Source organism: Elephas maximus, chromosome 26, assembly GCF_024166365.1.
Source record: "Elephas maximus indicus isolate mEleMax1 chromosome 26, mEleMax1 primary haplotype, whole genome shotgun sequence".
Classification (NCBI taxonomy): domain Eukaryota; kingdom Metazoa; phylum Chordata; class Mammalia; order Proboscidea; family Elephantidae; genus Elephas; species Elephas maximus.
In genome coordinates, this window is record NC_064844.1 from 18192701 (window position 1) to 18209538 (window position 16838).

At 38.6% G+C, this 16838-nt stretch overlaps 1 protein-coding gene across 1 annotated transcript in view; it reads right to left on the reverse strand.

The window, feature by feature from the left end:
- The window catches only part of CAMKMT (calmodulin-lysine N-methyltransferase), a 459389-nt gene that overhangs the window by 439442 nt on the left and 3109 nt on the right, over positions 1 to 16838 (reverse strand). The window contains exons 2-3 of the mRNA XM_049870491.1: positions 7612 to 7784; positions 3223 to 3287 (exon numbers count right to left, since the gene is read on the reverse strand). Coding sequence (XP_049726448.1) covers positions 3223 to 3287; positions 7612 to 7784 — 238 coding nt within the window. The remainder of the gene's footprint in view (positions 1 to 3222; positions 3288 to 7611; positions 7785 to 16838) is intronic.

Genomic DNA, 16838 nt, shown 5'->3' on the forward strand with positions numbered 1-16838 from the left:
GAATTTTTTTTTTTTCCTAATTCCAAATATCTTTTAATATACTACCACGGTGGCCGAAAACCCTGGTGGTGTAGTGGCTAAGTGCTACGGCTGCTAACCAAAGAGTCGCGGTTTGAATCCACCAGGCGCTCCTTGGAAACTCTATGGGGCAGCTCTACTCTGTCCTATAGGGTCGCTATGAGTCGGAATGGACTCCACGGCACTGGGTTTGGTTTTGGTTTGGTACCATGGTGGCCACTGAAGAGCTTCATACTCATGTGTAGAACTTTCACTAAACATCAAGGTTAAAAAGACCAAAGGTATTCCTTTATTTAAAGCAAGAAGTACAAAAATTAAACCGGTATTAAAACAAAACTAAATACGCTCAAAAAATCAGCCAGGAAAATCTATCCCTCATATTAACAAACTGTTGAACATATTAGAGATAAATGGAAACGTTTAAACACACATCTTTATCTGTTTTAAGCGGTGAAGGCTCATGGTTGTAGTTCAGGTTGTTTATTCCAGTTACATTGTGCTGTAGATAGACTAATGATTGTGGCGCCCTCTGCTGGGGTTCCTAGTTACAAAGTCAACCTAATACCACTATTAGGTCAAAATCAAAAACTTGGGGCATCAAGTGAAAACATCACTTTGCAACCCTGAATCACTTCAGGCACGGATTACATAAGAGTAATAATCAATATTTACTTTATTGGAGTAGAGCTTTACCAATTTATCATTAAATGAAACATCAGTATAGATTTTTCTTTTAAAATAAAATCAGTAAAATATACACATTATACCAAACATGTTTTAAAAGGTCTTCCTTATTTCTGCCACCACTTCTACAGCTTGGCAATACATCTAGGTTTTTAATATCATACTTATGACAAGTCATTTTAATAAATTACCATCTTGACAATTTGACCTGAGTACTCTTCCGGCCTTGTTTTAATTAGTTCAATTAAAATAATTTATTTTAAAACCTCAGAATAATCCTTAATAATATTATTTTCCTCCTCAGAAAAAAACTGCAGGACATTTTGGGGTTACGCATTACCAGTAACGGAGCCCTGGTGACGCAATGGTTAAAGAGCTCAGCTGCTCACCAAAGGTCGGCAGTTCGAATCCACCAGCTGCTCCTTGGAAACCCTATGGGGCAATTCTACTCTGTCCTACAGGGTCGCTATCCTGTGAGTCAGAATTGACTCGACAGCACACAGCAACAACCATCACCAGTAATAATTAACAAAAAGCTTGCATTTACTGAGCGTCAGATGTAAGGACTACAGTGTGTTACATACTTCTTACACATCATATCCAGTCCTAAGACGTGAAAAAAAATGGAGGCTCATGGAGATGACATAAGTTGCTTAAGGTGACTTTTAAAGATAGATTCAAATGTAGGCAGGCCTCATTCCAAAGTCTGAAACCTTTCTACCAAACAATAGACAGCTGTGAAAAAATACTCTTAATAAGCAACAACAACTTGGGGTGTGAGACCAGTTGCTGGGTGTTAGAGAAGGACATGGTAAGACAGTTATTCATGTTTAAGGGAATGACTCAGACCTTTAGGAAATTGTTTTTATTTTACATAATGCTGCCAGCTAGTGGCCCTATTTCATACTGAGCCACTGGGAGCAGTGCTTGATTTTTACATTACTAAGTCAAAAATTCTACATTTTACATTTTAGGATCATGTTCCTAAACTATGCCGGCATAAGCCTGACTTAATGACATTTAACCCCAGAACTAAAGGAGAACGTCTCCTCAACCACCGTCAGCATCCTTGTCCAGTCCTTGCCCTGGTTCCCAATAAAAACGAGCTATGCCTAAGTGGGAAAAAATTCAGTAATTGCCTGTGCACAGAAATGAAAAAGTACACCTCTCTCTATTCATATAAAGAAGCCTACATAATTTTATGCACTTTAGGATAATTTTAGGACATTTATAGATTCCTTAGTGACAAAAATACATAAATATTTTTCTATGCAATTGTTTGGCATAATGTGGACCTAAGAACAAAATTATTGCCTGAGTATTACTGAACGTTATTCTATGTAGATCTAAAATTAGAGAGCATTTGATAAAGTGAAGGAGCCCTGGTGGCACAGTGGTTAAGTGCTCGGCTCCTAAACGAAAGGTCAGCAGTTGGAACCCACAAGCCGCTCCATGGGAGAAAAATGGGGCAGTCTGCTTCCATAAAGATTTACAGCCTTGGAAACTCTACGGGCAATTCTACTCTGTCCTATAGGATCTCTAAGAGTTGGACTCAAGGGCACGGGTTTTGGGTTTTGATAAAGTAGTATTGGTAGTAAAGTATTTTATATTAAGACAATAAATATTTACAATTCTAAATTTTCCTTTGAGAACAAAGTATTTGAGTACTATTTTCACATTTAAAATTGTCATTTTTCACTAAAAATTAACTGTCTTAAGAGAAATATCCTATGCAGCCGAATATGAAAGAGTGCACAACTCCTATCATGGTGTGTTGTTCAACTCAGTGACATAAAGCTATTCCTAGCTGACTTCTTTCATTGTATAACATCATTTTATAATTAACTGTGATGTGTCTCTGTAAACTGTCTATACAGCATGCATCTTTGTATCTAACACAGCACACAAAAAAAATCTGTTGAACTGAACTAAGAATTAAACCTCCATTAAATAATAAATACAGCAATAGGTTAAAATTACATAACCAGTGCAGCAACCTATCCCCATTTAATCTGAAGCTTAGATGAAAAGTCAATAAATTTTATAATACTGTAATATTGCATAAAACAAAAACACTCCTGTGTTAAAGAATACTAGCACCAAAGAAACATGTTCTGGGGTTATTCCGTAGTGAAAGAGGGAAGAAGCAGGGATCGGAAAAGTAAGCATCCTTAACATAGCAAAGAGGAAGAGATAGTCCCTCTGCTGGATGAACTGAGAGAGTGAAAATGGAAACAAATCACAAAAGGGAGGTACTGAAGAGTCTAGTGTTCCTTCTGACCTACATTCTGTCACACACACACACAACTACAAAGTATAAAAACTGCCTGACGCCATTTAGTAGGTGCATCTTATTTTGCAACTAAAGACAGTAAGTTTCTTTAAAAAGTTAAATATGTTGATATTAATACATCCACACATTGGTAAGTACAATAAACAGAAGTGAGAAAAAAATTATAAGTTCACTTTTTAAAACACCAAATATATTTTTATACATTTTTTTTTAAGCATATAACTTACAAACATTTCCTGTATTGTCAAAGCTGGTAAGAACATCTTCAACATTCAAGGCTCCATTACGATGCCTAGAAAGGAACACAGCATTTTCTTCAATGATTCGGAAACATTAACATTTCTGAAATTTTAGAAAAGATGAGACTGTGCATTGGTATACAGCCGATACTAAAAAACCCTTCCAATGTTATGTTTTAAAAACATTTCCTGCCCACTAGAGGGAGAAGGAAAAGAAATAACATAGTCCTCTGAATATTAAATGTAATGGCAGTTCTTGATGATTAACCTACGTTTTCAAGTATTAACAAATTGTTCGTTTCATTGTTGTTTCAGTTACATAAAGGTGAGGTAAATTCTTAACCTTTCTAATGAAAAAAAAAAATCCAACAACAACTAACACTTCAAGAATGTCAAGGTCAAAAGAAAGATAAACAATCACTCTATCACTCTGTAGAAGGGACGAATTCAAACCTTCAGTCACAAAGCACTAACCAATCTGAAGGTCTAGGCATTCCATCTCCAGGCAGTTCTCTTAGTGGGCAGAGTTTTTACAACTTTCCCCCACTAATCTTAATTATGCCATCCTTTAATTCTACTCCCTCTTCACTTGACAGCCCCTTAAGTATTTAATTTGATTGCTGACACTTTATTAATACTTATGAAAGATATTATTTTTCATATATGAATGGACCCAATGGTCAACAACAGGTTTACAGAGTTTGAGTTATTTTTCCAATGATGATGAAAAACTGGTGCTACTCTACCTACACTCTTTTACGTTCTCCCCCACATAACTTACATCTGTAGTTCTTTAGGATGTTAAATAGTTTCTAACAGCCATTAATAATTCACAATAAAATTTGCTTGCATCAACACTACTTGAATTTTGTCATTATAAATAATAAATATAATAGCAGAATACATGTAAACTGTATTAGCATTTCCGGAAAAAATGAGCTTTTTATTTCCACCATAGAGACCCAGTTCTTTGAGAGACAGACTGAGACTGCATAAAGTTCTCTGCGATCACAACCAGCCAAAGAAGCTTAACAGTATCATAAGCTAATCAAACAAAGTCACCAACCACAAACCAAACCTTTGTCATCATAATAAAATGATTCTGTAACTTCTCTGTGCACACAAGGTTCTAGGAATAGATGAGGCTATTCACTCTAATATAATGGGAAACTATAGTGTACGTGGGAGATAAGAGAAGAAAAGGCACAAAGTAACATTTGAAATGCAAGATACTATTAAAATGGTCAGCATAGAACTAAAAAAAAAAAAACTTTTCCCTAAATATAAAAGCAACATATGGTTCAAGAAAAATCTAAAAATGCATAAAAGCACACACACACAAACACAAAAAACTGTTCATAATCCTAACATGCAGCGATATCCACAGTTAATATTTTTTGCACATAGCCTTCAAATCTTATTCTATCCGCATATTCCTTTCATTAAATAAACAAAAGCACATTGTCCACGCTGTTTTAAAACTTGTTTTATTATTTAACATAAAAAATTTCCCACATTGTTAAGTATTGTCCAGTAACATAATCTTAATGTCTGTCAAGTAGTTCAATGTACCATAATTTACTGAACCAACACTTGATGTTAGATTTTTAGAGTGTCCCAGCTTTGTGCTATTATATATATATTATTTCAATGAACATTCTTGGGAAACATCATTAAGCCCATTTCTGATTATTTCCTTAAGATAAACTCCTAAAAGTAGAATTGCTTTATGGCCTTGATCATTTAAATAAGGACATTATCTTTGTTGCACACTTGCTTATGTGTACTCTCAGTCCCTCCCCACTCCCTCTCCCTCCTCCTTCTCCCCCTCCTTCTCTTTCCTCCCCCTCTATCCCATGCAGATACACACACACACACACACACACGCACAAATCAGGACAAGCTAAATAGCTGAAATTCAATCTGAGACAGGAGTAGAGAAAAAGTGCATACATTTTCCAAAAAGTTACATATTTCTAAAAAATAGAAACCGAGATAATAGGCATGAAATGTGTGTTGAAAAAATTAAAAGCATTATTCAAAATTGAAAGTGTGACGTTCAGAGGTATTGTTGAAACAGACTTTGTCATTCTTCAGAACATGATTTCTGAAAGCAAGGAACCAGAAAGTATACCCTGGGTGGGGGCAGGGAAACAGGAAAACTAATCCCATACCTCTAAAATACTGATGAAAATGAAGTCTAGAAACCCTAAAAGGTGGTAAATAATAAAAGAATAATGTTACAGTCACTGTTTTCAACAGTGTAAGAATCAGTGATAATTACAGAAAAATTGCCATGAATACTGGTGTGAAAAGATTCAGTTTGATTATTTGGCTTCAAGTTGCCTTCTGTTAGTCCAAACTTAAGAACTAGTCTTTCTTTACTGCGTCATCTCCTTTTTTTAAGTGTAAACTCTAAGATCTTGTCTGTCTTTGATCGTTCAATTGTTTTGCCGAAGTGTTGCCTGTACCATGTAGTTAGACAGAAATGCCAGAAGGAGCTTTTTCAAAACTACAACCTTACAAACTTCGTCTTGGCATGTAACTGGTAACTAATGCTATATGACAATGCAAACTTTTTGCCAGCATATCGACAGTACTAAAGGTTCATGCCATCTTTTTCCTAAACTCCAAAGCTTTAAGTTGTTTTCCAAGGCTTTAATTACCGATAGCCAGAATGTTCTCCCCAAGGCCGACCAATTTCTTTTATAAGCACCTAAAGCTATCCTAAAACTGAGGGTCTCTGAGTTTCTTCCCAAGAGTAGCCTATAGGGTAAGGACTAAGAAGCAAGCCTTTGGGGCAGATGATTATTTGAAGAGGGAAAAAAGCTGCTAGAGGAAATATTTGAAGCCTAAAGGTACGAAGAAGTTGAAATGAGAGTTTAAAAGGAAGCCAAACCACTAAATAGACAAGAGATAAGTGGTAACTTTGGTGAAGAATAAGACACTACACAATCCTGGGGAAGCCAGCACAACTCGTATAAGGCAAGGTTATGGAAGCTCCATAGACACATCCAAGCTCCGTGAAGGACTAAGTTACTGGGCTGGTGCTGTGGGGACCACGGTCTCGAGGAACATCTAGCTCAATTGGCATAACACAGTTTATAAAGAAAATGTTCTACGGTCTACTCTGGTGGCTAGCGTCTGGGGTCTTAAAAGCCTTTGAGTGGCCATCTAGGACATTCCACTGGTTTAACCCCTTCGGGAGCAAGGGAGAATGAAGAAAACTAAAGATACAAAGGAAAGGTTAGTCCAAAGGACTAATGGACCACATCTACCACTGCCTCCACCAGACTGAGTCCAGCACAACTAGATGGTGCCTGGCTACCACCACCAACTGCTCTGATAGGGATCACAGTAGAGGGTTCCAGACACAGCTGGAGAAGAATGTAGAACAAAATTCTAACTCACAAAAAAAGACCAGGCTTCTACATCTACAGAAATATTGCAACATGCTAGGCCATAACTGTGATAGGAAATTAATTCAGCTACCGTGGCATCTTGTTACTGCAGTCTGCAACTCTCTTACCTCTTTTCTAATGATTTTTAAAGCCAGAAAAGTCCACGTGCTTCTCACAAAATCAGTGTTTTTAGCAAAATTTTCTCCTCCTATCCTTATTCTTACGATTCTGTTCCGAAAGTAACAAGAAAAGAATGGGAAAAACACCAAAGCTTGATTTTTCAGATAACTACTGCTTAGAGTAGTGTGGGAAAACTCTGTTTTCACTTTCAGCCTTCTGTGCCTCAAAAAGAACTTTGTGCCATGATCAAATGATTAAATGAATTCTTTGATTTACAATCCACTGTATCTCAAATGGAAACCCTGGTGGCGTAGTGGTTAAGTGCTATGGCTGCTAACCTAAAGGTCAGCAGTTCAAATCCACCAGCCGTTCCATGGAAACTCTATGAGGCAGTTCTACCCTGTCCTATAGGGTCACTATGAGTCGGAATCGACTCGACGCCAAGGGGTTTGGGGGTATCTCAAATGTCACTATGGTCAAGAGAAATTTTTCATTGGTACTGACAATATAGCAATACCCAGTTAAAGCAGCAAGATATCCTAATACCAAGTTGTAAAACCTAAGTTCTGATAAAGATTGCCTGCAAAATCAATAACCGAACCAAAACCAAACCCAGTGCCGTCAAGTCGATTCCGACTCATAGCGACCCTATAGGACAGAGTAGAACTGCCCCACAGAGTTTCCAAGGAGCGCCTGGCAGATTTGAACTGCCAACCCTTTGGTTAGCAGCCATAGCACTTAACCACTACGCCACCAGGTTTTCCAGCAAAATCAATAGAATGACGATATTCTGATTAGGCTGTTTTTCTTCTACTGGAGAAAAATAATTTTAAAAAATGACTAGAATGATGGTTACCTTAAGAAGACACTGTATTCAGGATACAAGACACTTGTGTACTGGACCCATGTACCAACCTCCTCTTCAGTTTTCCCTTCTTCATCTTCTGTTACTGAGAACAGATTAAATGATTCAAATCTTCTTACTGACATGCGTCGGAGACAATCATCCAGGTGGTTTTGCTTCAGAACCTTTTAAATAAAACCAAATATTATGGTCATATTATATAAACACATGATAAGTGTTCAAAATTTAAATGGTATGGGACTCGCACTTCCAATAATAACAGATTAAATAATTCAGGCCAACCCTCCTACTGAAGACAGCTAGAAGAGATGGGCAAAATATTTTCAAACATTACTTGAAGGCATCAAAAAGCAGAGAAGATAGTGAAGATGTACCAGTCTAATAGCTAAAAGAAGATGGCCATCTACAGAAGTGAGCTCGGCTTTTGCCACCATTTTTCTGCTGGGGACATTTGTCAATTCTAAAAGAGCTCAGAAGAGAAGCAGCAGTTTTAACACCCTATGGAGATAGGGAGAGAAAGGTCAAAGCCTACCAAGCCAGGGGCAGAGAAAGGCTCTGCTAATCTCACATGCTTTGAGTTAAGACCCTGAAAGGTTCTACCCTTACCAGTAAGAAAGAATAGGAGGTAGACCAGTTACATACCATCTCAATCTCTGGAACTGAATAAAGGTAATCACAGATTGCTGCTACATCTCCAAGTGCCCAATAGAAGCAAACTCCTCCTAGGCCTCAGATTACTTCTACGAACAACGTTTCAAATCACTCTCTAACTCACAAACAAAAACAACCAAAAAAAATTTGAGAAGATAGAAACTGACCCACAGGTACATGCAGCGACCTGACTGACACCTAGGAGTTATATGCACTTTTTTTTTTAATTGTATTTTACATGAAGGTTTACGGAACAAACTAGCCTCTCACTAAACAGTACACATATTGTTTTATGACATTGGTTAACAACTCCACAGTATGTCAACACTCTCCCTTCTGGACCTTGGGTTCCCTATTACCAGCTTTCCTGACCCCTCCTGCCTTCAGGTCCTTGCCCCTGGGCTGGTGAGCCCCTTTAGTCTGGTTTGTTTTCTGCGCCTATCTAATCTTTGGCTGAAAGATGAACCTCAGGAATAACTTTGTTACTGAACTAAAAAGGGTGTCCAGGGGCCATACTCTAGGGGTTTCTCCAGTCTCTGTCAGGCCAACAAGTCTGGTCTTTTTTTAAAAAAAAAAAAATAATTTTTATTGTGCTTTAAGTGAGAGTTTACAAATCAAGTCAGTCTGTCACATATAAGCTTATACACACCTTACTCTATACTCCCACTTACTGTCCCCCTAAACTGGGAGGTAGTTTATGATGTTAAAGGATGTAAATGTTCCTGTATTTTCATTATTAACAAAAAGAATAGTAAAAGAAAAAAAATATTTTATGTTTACAAGGGAGGGGAAGCATGGACAGAGGAAATCACTAACTAGATAGTACCAAAAACCAAAAAACCAAACCTGTTACCGTGGAGTCGATTTCGACTCCTAGCAACCCCATAGGTCAGAGCAGAACTGCCCCATAGAGTTTCCAAGGAGTACCTGGTGGATTTGAACTGTCAACCTTTTGGTTAGCAGCTGTAGCGCTTAACCACTATGCCACCAGGGTTTCCAACTAGATAGTGGACAGGTGTTAACTTTGGTAAAGGTATAGACAACACACAATGTAGGGGAAGTCAGCACAACCTGACCAAGGCAAAGTCATAGAAGCTTCCTATACACATCCGAACAACTTGAGGGATCGTGTTACTGGGACTAATCGCTGGGGTCCATGGTCTAGTGGGACACTGAGGTCAATGTTCTACATTCTGCTTTGGTGAGTAGCACCTGGGGTCTTAAAAGCTGGTGAGCAGCCACCTAAGATGTACCTATTGGTCCTACCCTGTCTGGAGCAAAGGAGAAAGAAAAACAAAGACACAAGGAAAATATTGGTCCAAAGGACTAATGGACCTCTTGAACCACCGCCTCCACCAGCCTAAGCCAAGACCTAGAACTAGATGGTGCCTGACCATCACCCCCGACTGCTCTGACAGGGATTGAGGGTCCCGCAGAGAGTGGGAGAAAAACATAGAACAACTCTTAAATTTACACACACAAAAAAAGACCAGACTTAACTGGTCTGACAGAGACTGGAGGAACTCCTGAGACCATGGCCCCTGGACACCCTGCTAACTCAGAATTGAAGTCACTCTCAAAGTCTAGCTTTCATCCAAATATTAGACAGGCCTATAAAACAACAATAATATATGTGAGGAACATGCCTCTTAGGTCAGTCAAGTATATGCAACCAAATGGGCAACACCTGCCCAAAAGCAAAGACGAGAAGGCTGGAAAACTGCACAAATGGACGTGGGGAACCCAGGGTGGAAAGGGAAAGGGGGAGAGTGCTGACAACAAAGCCAGAATTGCAACCAATGTCACAAAACAATTTGTGTGTGTATAAATTTTTGAATAAGAAAATAATCTGCACTGTAAACTTTCGCCTAAAGCACAATGAAATTAAAAAAAAATATATAGTAATAGAATGTGTAGCTTCAGTTCTAAAGGGCGTGTCTTAGTCATCTTGTGCTGCTATAACAGAAATACTACATGTGGATGGTTTTAACAAACAGAATTTATTCTCTCCCTGCCAAGTAGGCTAGAAGTCCAAATTCAGGGTGCCACCTCCAGGGGAAGGCTTCCTCTCTGTGTCAGCTCTCGGGGAAGCTGACAATCTTCCCTGGTCAAGGAGCTTCTCTGTGCAAGAACCTCAGGTCCAAAGGATGAGCTCTGCTCCTAGCACTGCTTTCTTGGTGGTAAGAGGTCCCCAAGTCTCTCTGCTCGCTACTCTCTTTTATATTCAAAAGAGATTGGCTCAAGACACAATCTAATCTCGTAGATTAAGTCCTGCCACATTAACATAACTGCCGCTAATCCCATCTCATCAACATCATAGAAATCGGATTTACAGCACATAGGAAAATCACATCAGATTACAGAATGGTGGACAATCATACAATACTGGGAATCACGGCCCAGTCAAGTTGACAGATATTTTTAGGGACACAATTCAATCCATCACAGGGGGGAAATTCTGAGAAAAAATATAAATCCGGAAGACAGCAATAAAAGCAGAAAAGGGAATACAAAGTTAGTTGGACATACTGAAAGCATAAAAAAATAGTGGATTTAAACACAAATCTATCAGTAATTCCACTAAACATATTAACTGCTCCATTAAGCATAATGTCCCTCTCCAGGGACTGGTCCCTCTTAACAACACGTCTAAAGTACGTGAGACAAAGTCTCACCATCCTCACTTATAAGGAGCATTCTGGCTGTACTTTTTCCAAGACAGATTTGTTCGTTCTTTCGGTAGTCCATGTTATAGTCAATGTTCTTTGCAAACACCATAATTCAAAGGCATCAATTCTTTGTTCAGTCTTCCTTATTCACTCTGCAGCTTTCACATCCATATGAGGCAATTGAAAATACCATGGCTTGGGCCAAGTGCACCTTCGTCCTCAACGTGACATCCTTGCTTTTGAACACTTTAAAGGAGCCTTTTGCAGCAGCTTTGCCCAATGCAATATGTTTGATTTCTTGACTGCTGCTTCCATGGGTGCTGATTGTGGATTCAAGTAAAATGAAATCCTTGACAACTTCAATATTTTCTCCCACAGATGTTAAAAAATAATCGTATGGGGATATTATGAAAAAAAAAAAACTTTGAAAATTTAAATGAAACGGACAAATTCTTAGAAAAATACAATTATCAAAATTGACACAAGAAAGAGTAGAAAATCTAAATGGCTCTAAATTATTTTTTTTTTAATGAATCCATAAATAAAAACCTTACCACAAAGAAAATTTCAGGCCCAGACCGCTCACCAGTAAATTACACCAAATGTCTAAGAACTAACGTAAGTCTTACTCAATCTCTTTATTAGATCCTCACACAATGCTATGGATAGATACCCACTACAGAGGGGATGAAACTGAGGAACAGGGAGGGTAAGTAATTTGCCCGTTGTCAGGGAGCTTGGAAGCAGTGAAGCCGGAGTATAAATCCAGGCAGTCTGACTCCAGAAGCTGAACTCTAAACACCTCTGCATGTGGCTATTACAGTAGACTGGCATCAAACATCGGTTCTAACTTTTTTCTCAGGTACTTTCCTATATTTTAGAGCTAAAAAGCTAGAAACTCCATTTCCCAGACTCCCAGCAGCCGGATTCCCAATGTGATCCTGGGTTAGCCAATCGGATGCACTCACAGGAGATTTGAAAGAAGGAAAGAAGGTGGCGATCACATTTCTCCAATTTTTGCCAGTAAGTATAGCTGTAAAGACATTTAGTTCTCCTGCAACAGCTTTAGCAGAGGTCCCACCGTTCACTCTCCAGTTGAATGGGGACTGAGAGCACAAGTGACATCACCTTTGCTGGTACACATCCAGCAAGCAGGCTGTGCTTCTGGAGCCCACAGTTGTCACGGCAGCTTCCGGACCACCGCTAAGGTGATGTAACACTGGGGCCAGTTGCAGGTTCTTCAGTGAGGCAGAGGTGGCATTTCCCTTGGCAGGCCAGCTTTGTACTATTCAGGGATTCCGTGTTGTCCCAGAACTGATTCTTGACCTGCTCCTGCAATCTCTCCAATGATTTTATAAGCACTTACTTCACTACATTAAACCCCTTCTGTTTAATTGGCTAGAGTGGTTTCTAATGCCCGAAAAGGAACCCTGAAGAACCCTGACCCTAACAATGCCATAAACTTTACACGGAGAAGGGCAAACCGAGGTTAGAACCAAGCAAGAAAACACACCAGTATGAATATAGTTTAACAGGAAAATATCTGTTTAAGATTTGTGGACTACGTAGAATGTTTAAAAGAACAGTTTTTTAAATGGAAGATCAGAAAAGTTTGCCTATTTGATTTAGTTGAAACTTTCATTAAAAGAAAAGATGAATTGTTTTAAAAATCTTTACCAAAATCAGCGTCTTCTACCATTATCTAATGGTCATCAGAAAGGTAAACAAACCGCTTAACAGAGCTTACTCTTAAGAAAAAACAAATTAATCAAATAAGTATAAAACATAAATATTATAAATTGTTCTGGATCTTGTCCAATGAAAGTCCAAAAAGAAAAATAGCTTTGTATATTAATTAAATTATTCTGATGTCAAGGTAACTATAAATCACTAAGGTAAAAAATTATTTAAGTTACCATATGTATAATACTGGAAGGAGCTTTTATAGTTTAGTAAATTTCATGATCCACAATATGACAACAAGGTGATACTCAATGAAAGAAATAAGGAAATAATAAAATATTTCTTTATGTAGTCTACATTCAGGAAAAAGAATTATAACAGGAGATCAAGTCAAATTTACTTTTGGCATTTCTTTTTAGTTAATAGATTAAGTTATTTCAAGGTCATCAATAATATTTATAGCTTTGTTATCAGGAAAGATACTCAAATCTCCCATCAAGGTATAACTTTATCATTGACCACTTTTAGAATATCTCCTTCCAACCCCTATGTATTTAATTGTATAATACTCAGATCAAATTATTTGGAGTAAAGGAAAATGCTCAAAGTCAAAGCATTTTCTCACTCCCCTAGATCAATGAGCTATTTAATCAAAGACCAGTACTGTAACAAAAAAGTTCATATCAAAATATTAAATATCCAAAGGAAAAAAAAAGCATTAAGTCCTAGGCAAAGACTTATTTATAAACCTGAAATGTCTATTTACTCCAGAACCAACTAAGTTGAGTGTCTTAGGCTAGGTTCTCTAGAGAAGTAAAACCAGAGAGAGAGAGAGAAAGATTATTTCAAGGGAACGGTTCACAGGTTCGTAGAGGCTGGCAAGTCCCAAGTCCATGGGTCAGGCATCAGGCTGGAGGCTTCTCCTGACTCACACAGCTGCAGGGGCTGACAAACCCAAGATCAGCAAGTCAGACAGTAGGCCACTGGCTCGCAGGCTGCAGAGGCTGACAAACCCCAAGATTGGTAGCAGGCAATACAGCAGGACACTGACTCAAGTCCCAAGAACCAGAGGTCAGATGATGATAAGCCTGCTGCAGGATCCAGTGCAAGTAAGCTTTGCCAGAACACTCATATATATATTGGATGTAGACCACACCCCTAAGGAAACACCCTTTTCAGCTGATTGGCTGCTCACATCAGATCACAAAATGGGGAATGACTATATCAGATCACAAAATGGAGGATGACTAACTACATCATTACATAACTGCCAAACTACATCATAATTGCCAAACCACTGAGAATCATGACCTAGCCAAGCTGGCATACAATCTTAACCACCACATTGAGTGTAACTATGCAGGTACCCTAATAACCAATATTCTTCTAGAAGCAGTGTCACTCAGAAAATTAGCATGGGTATTGCAGTGAGGAGAACCTATCTCTCAATAGTTACGTGAGTGTGAGAACCTTTACATCTTTTGAACTCTATCTCTTCCCTTATAAGACAAGAATATTAATGCCTACACTTGCAGCTTTTGATACAGTCCCTGGCACACAATAGACCAATTGCAGAACTTTCATGAAAATCAAAAAATTCAATATATGCTATATGGAAAGTGTCTTGCTCAGAGTAGATAATAAATAGTTAACTAACTTCTGGTTAAAACAAGGCAGACAGAATACATACAATTATCTCCCATCCTTCCTAACGCCCCACTAAAATACCAGTTAATGTGTAAAAAACAGAAAATCCGAAAGGACAATGAGACTGGGAGGGGAAATCATGAGTGGTAAGTATGAGGCTGGCAAAGAATATCAAATATACCATGGACTGCCAAAAGAACAAAAAATCTGTCCTGGAAGAAGTACGGCCAGAATGCTCTCTAGAAGCGAGGATGGCAAGACTTCGTCTCACACACTTTGGACATGTTATCCAGAGGGATCAGTCCTGGAGAAGGACACCATGCTTGGTAAAGTAGAGGGTCAGCCAAAAAAGAGGAAGACTCTTAACAAGATGGATTGACACAGTGGTTGCAAAAATGGGCTCAAAAGTAGCAACAATTGTGAGGACGGCACAGGACAAGGCAACGTTTTGTTCTGCTGTACACAGGGTTGCTATGAGTCAGAACCAACTTGATGGCAACTAACAACAACAACAACAACAAATTTGACAGGTTGGAGAAAACTGAAATCTAAGTGTCAGCAGTGGGGAAGCCAAGCAAAAACAAAGTCCTAACACACTCAAGGAAGACTGTTATTGCAAGCACTAGGTACTTATGAAGGCCAGGATGTAGAAGTAAGGCTAAACACGGAAGTATTGGTTGAAAATCTTTAAGGGAGTGGCTAGATCCTCTGATTCCAAGGGGGATGCCAGGTAACTACCCTTCCTCTTCACAGTGGAATGCTCAAAGGTAAACTTCTGGAGAAGATGAATCACACAAGATCTGGTCTTTAACATCACACAAAAGCTTAGAGTGGAGTGACATGCTCTTTGTTCTGATCAATAGCCCTTTCCCTCACAATCAGGATGAGAAGAGGGAAAGAAAACAAGAGGAAAGGTCTACCATCTCTGGCAAGAGAAAGGGCCCACCATCCAAGCTAAACCAGAAAAATCCCAATGAGGACTCAATGTAACCAGGAATAGTCATAACGATGATAATAATAACTGCTAGTAATTTGGGGGAGTTACTGTGAATCTGATATGGCAGACTCTGAGCTAAGCATTTCACATACATTATCTCCAATCCTCAAAGCAATCCCTCTAAGTATGTGTTATTATTCCCATTTAATAAGGAGGAAACTGAGGCTTAGAGAGTAATATAAGTTGTCCAAATTCGCAGTTTACACAAGACTCGGGTTAAAGGTGGTTTACAAATATGTGCAATACTACGAGGCAACATTCATGAGAAGTGATGAGAAAGAAAAAGGAAAAGCAAGGGTAGGGATATAAAACAAAGTCAAGGATAAATAAAGCTAAAACAAAGTATGCTACATACACATCTACCCACTTAAAGTACTAAGACACCATTGACTATGAAACGCAACATGTTTTTCTTCCCTCTGGTGGTTTATAGAATAGGCTGACAATGGGCCACAGCATGCCATATGACATATCCCAGTTTTAAAATGTTAGAGTGTGCATTTTAGAATAGATAAAAAATGGTTTGAAAATAATCACGTTCACTGTAAAAGAATTTTAAGTACAAAAGAGAGCCAAAAACTCACCCAAAATTCCACCAGGCAGGGAGAACACACTGTTAAACACCCATCTATACATACATAGGCAAACGGCTACGAGTATCAATTTTTAAAGCTATGAGTAAATTTTAATGGCTCACAGTAACTACAACAACAACACCCATACTGTTTATATCCTGTGTTTTAGATTGCTTCTAGTTTTTGATACTCTAAAGAGTGCTGCGATGATCTTACTGGCATATACTTTTTGCATATTTATCTAGTTAGGCAATCTGCTTATAAATATTAAAAATAACTGTATAAGATCTTTGTTAGGAAAACACAAAAAATACGATTAGAAAATAGAAAATAAAGTTATTTCTAGCCCTGGAAAATAATTTCACCTTAAAATAATTATGGCTGGAAGAGGTCATAAAGAAATTTAGTCCCATTCCCTCATTTACGAATGAGACAACTGAGGCCCAAAGAGGTTGGTCACTGTCATACAAATAGTTAAGGACAGACATGAGCCTAAAATCAAGGTCTATTAAATTCTACTCCAAAAATCACGCTGTCTCTTTAAGCTCTGGAATTCTCGAACATATAGCATCTTGCTCTGCATTTAAAATATACTGTGAAATACTCCCTTAATCACATTCCTCAGCCAAGTATTCAGACTTCTGGGCAAGATTTTTCATTCTGTGGTGTTTGTGAATGTGTGTGCAAGTGAGTAACACGCATCTGCCACTTTCTCATCTGCCACACATCCCTTCCTTTTAAGAACCTTCCCCCTCCCCCTAATACACTGACTTTGCTGGGATGGTTACCTCCCATGCCACAGGGTGGGCTAACGACCCAGGTGAGCCAAAATACCTCATCCTCCTGGACGCAGCAGTTGGTCCAAGCTTGGTCTATCAGAGTCCCTTGGAGGAAATAATTTGGACCTTGAGGGGGAAAAGTCATTTCTTTTGGATCACAAGCTGGGGGGATAATAAAAGCCTGTAGTTGCCAATGGCCTTCTTTGCTCAGCTAATG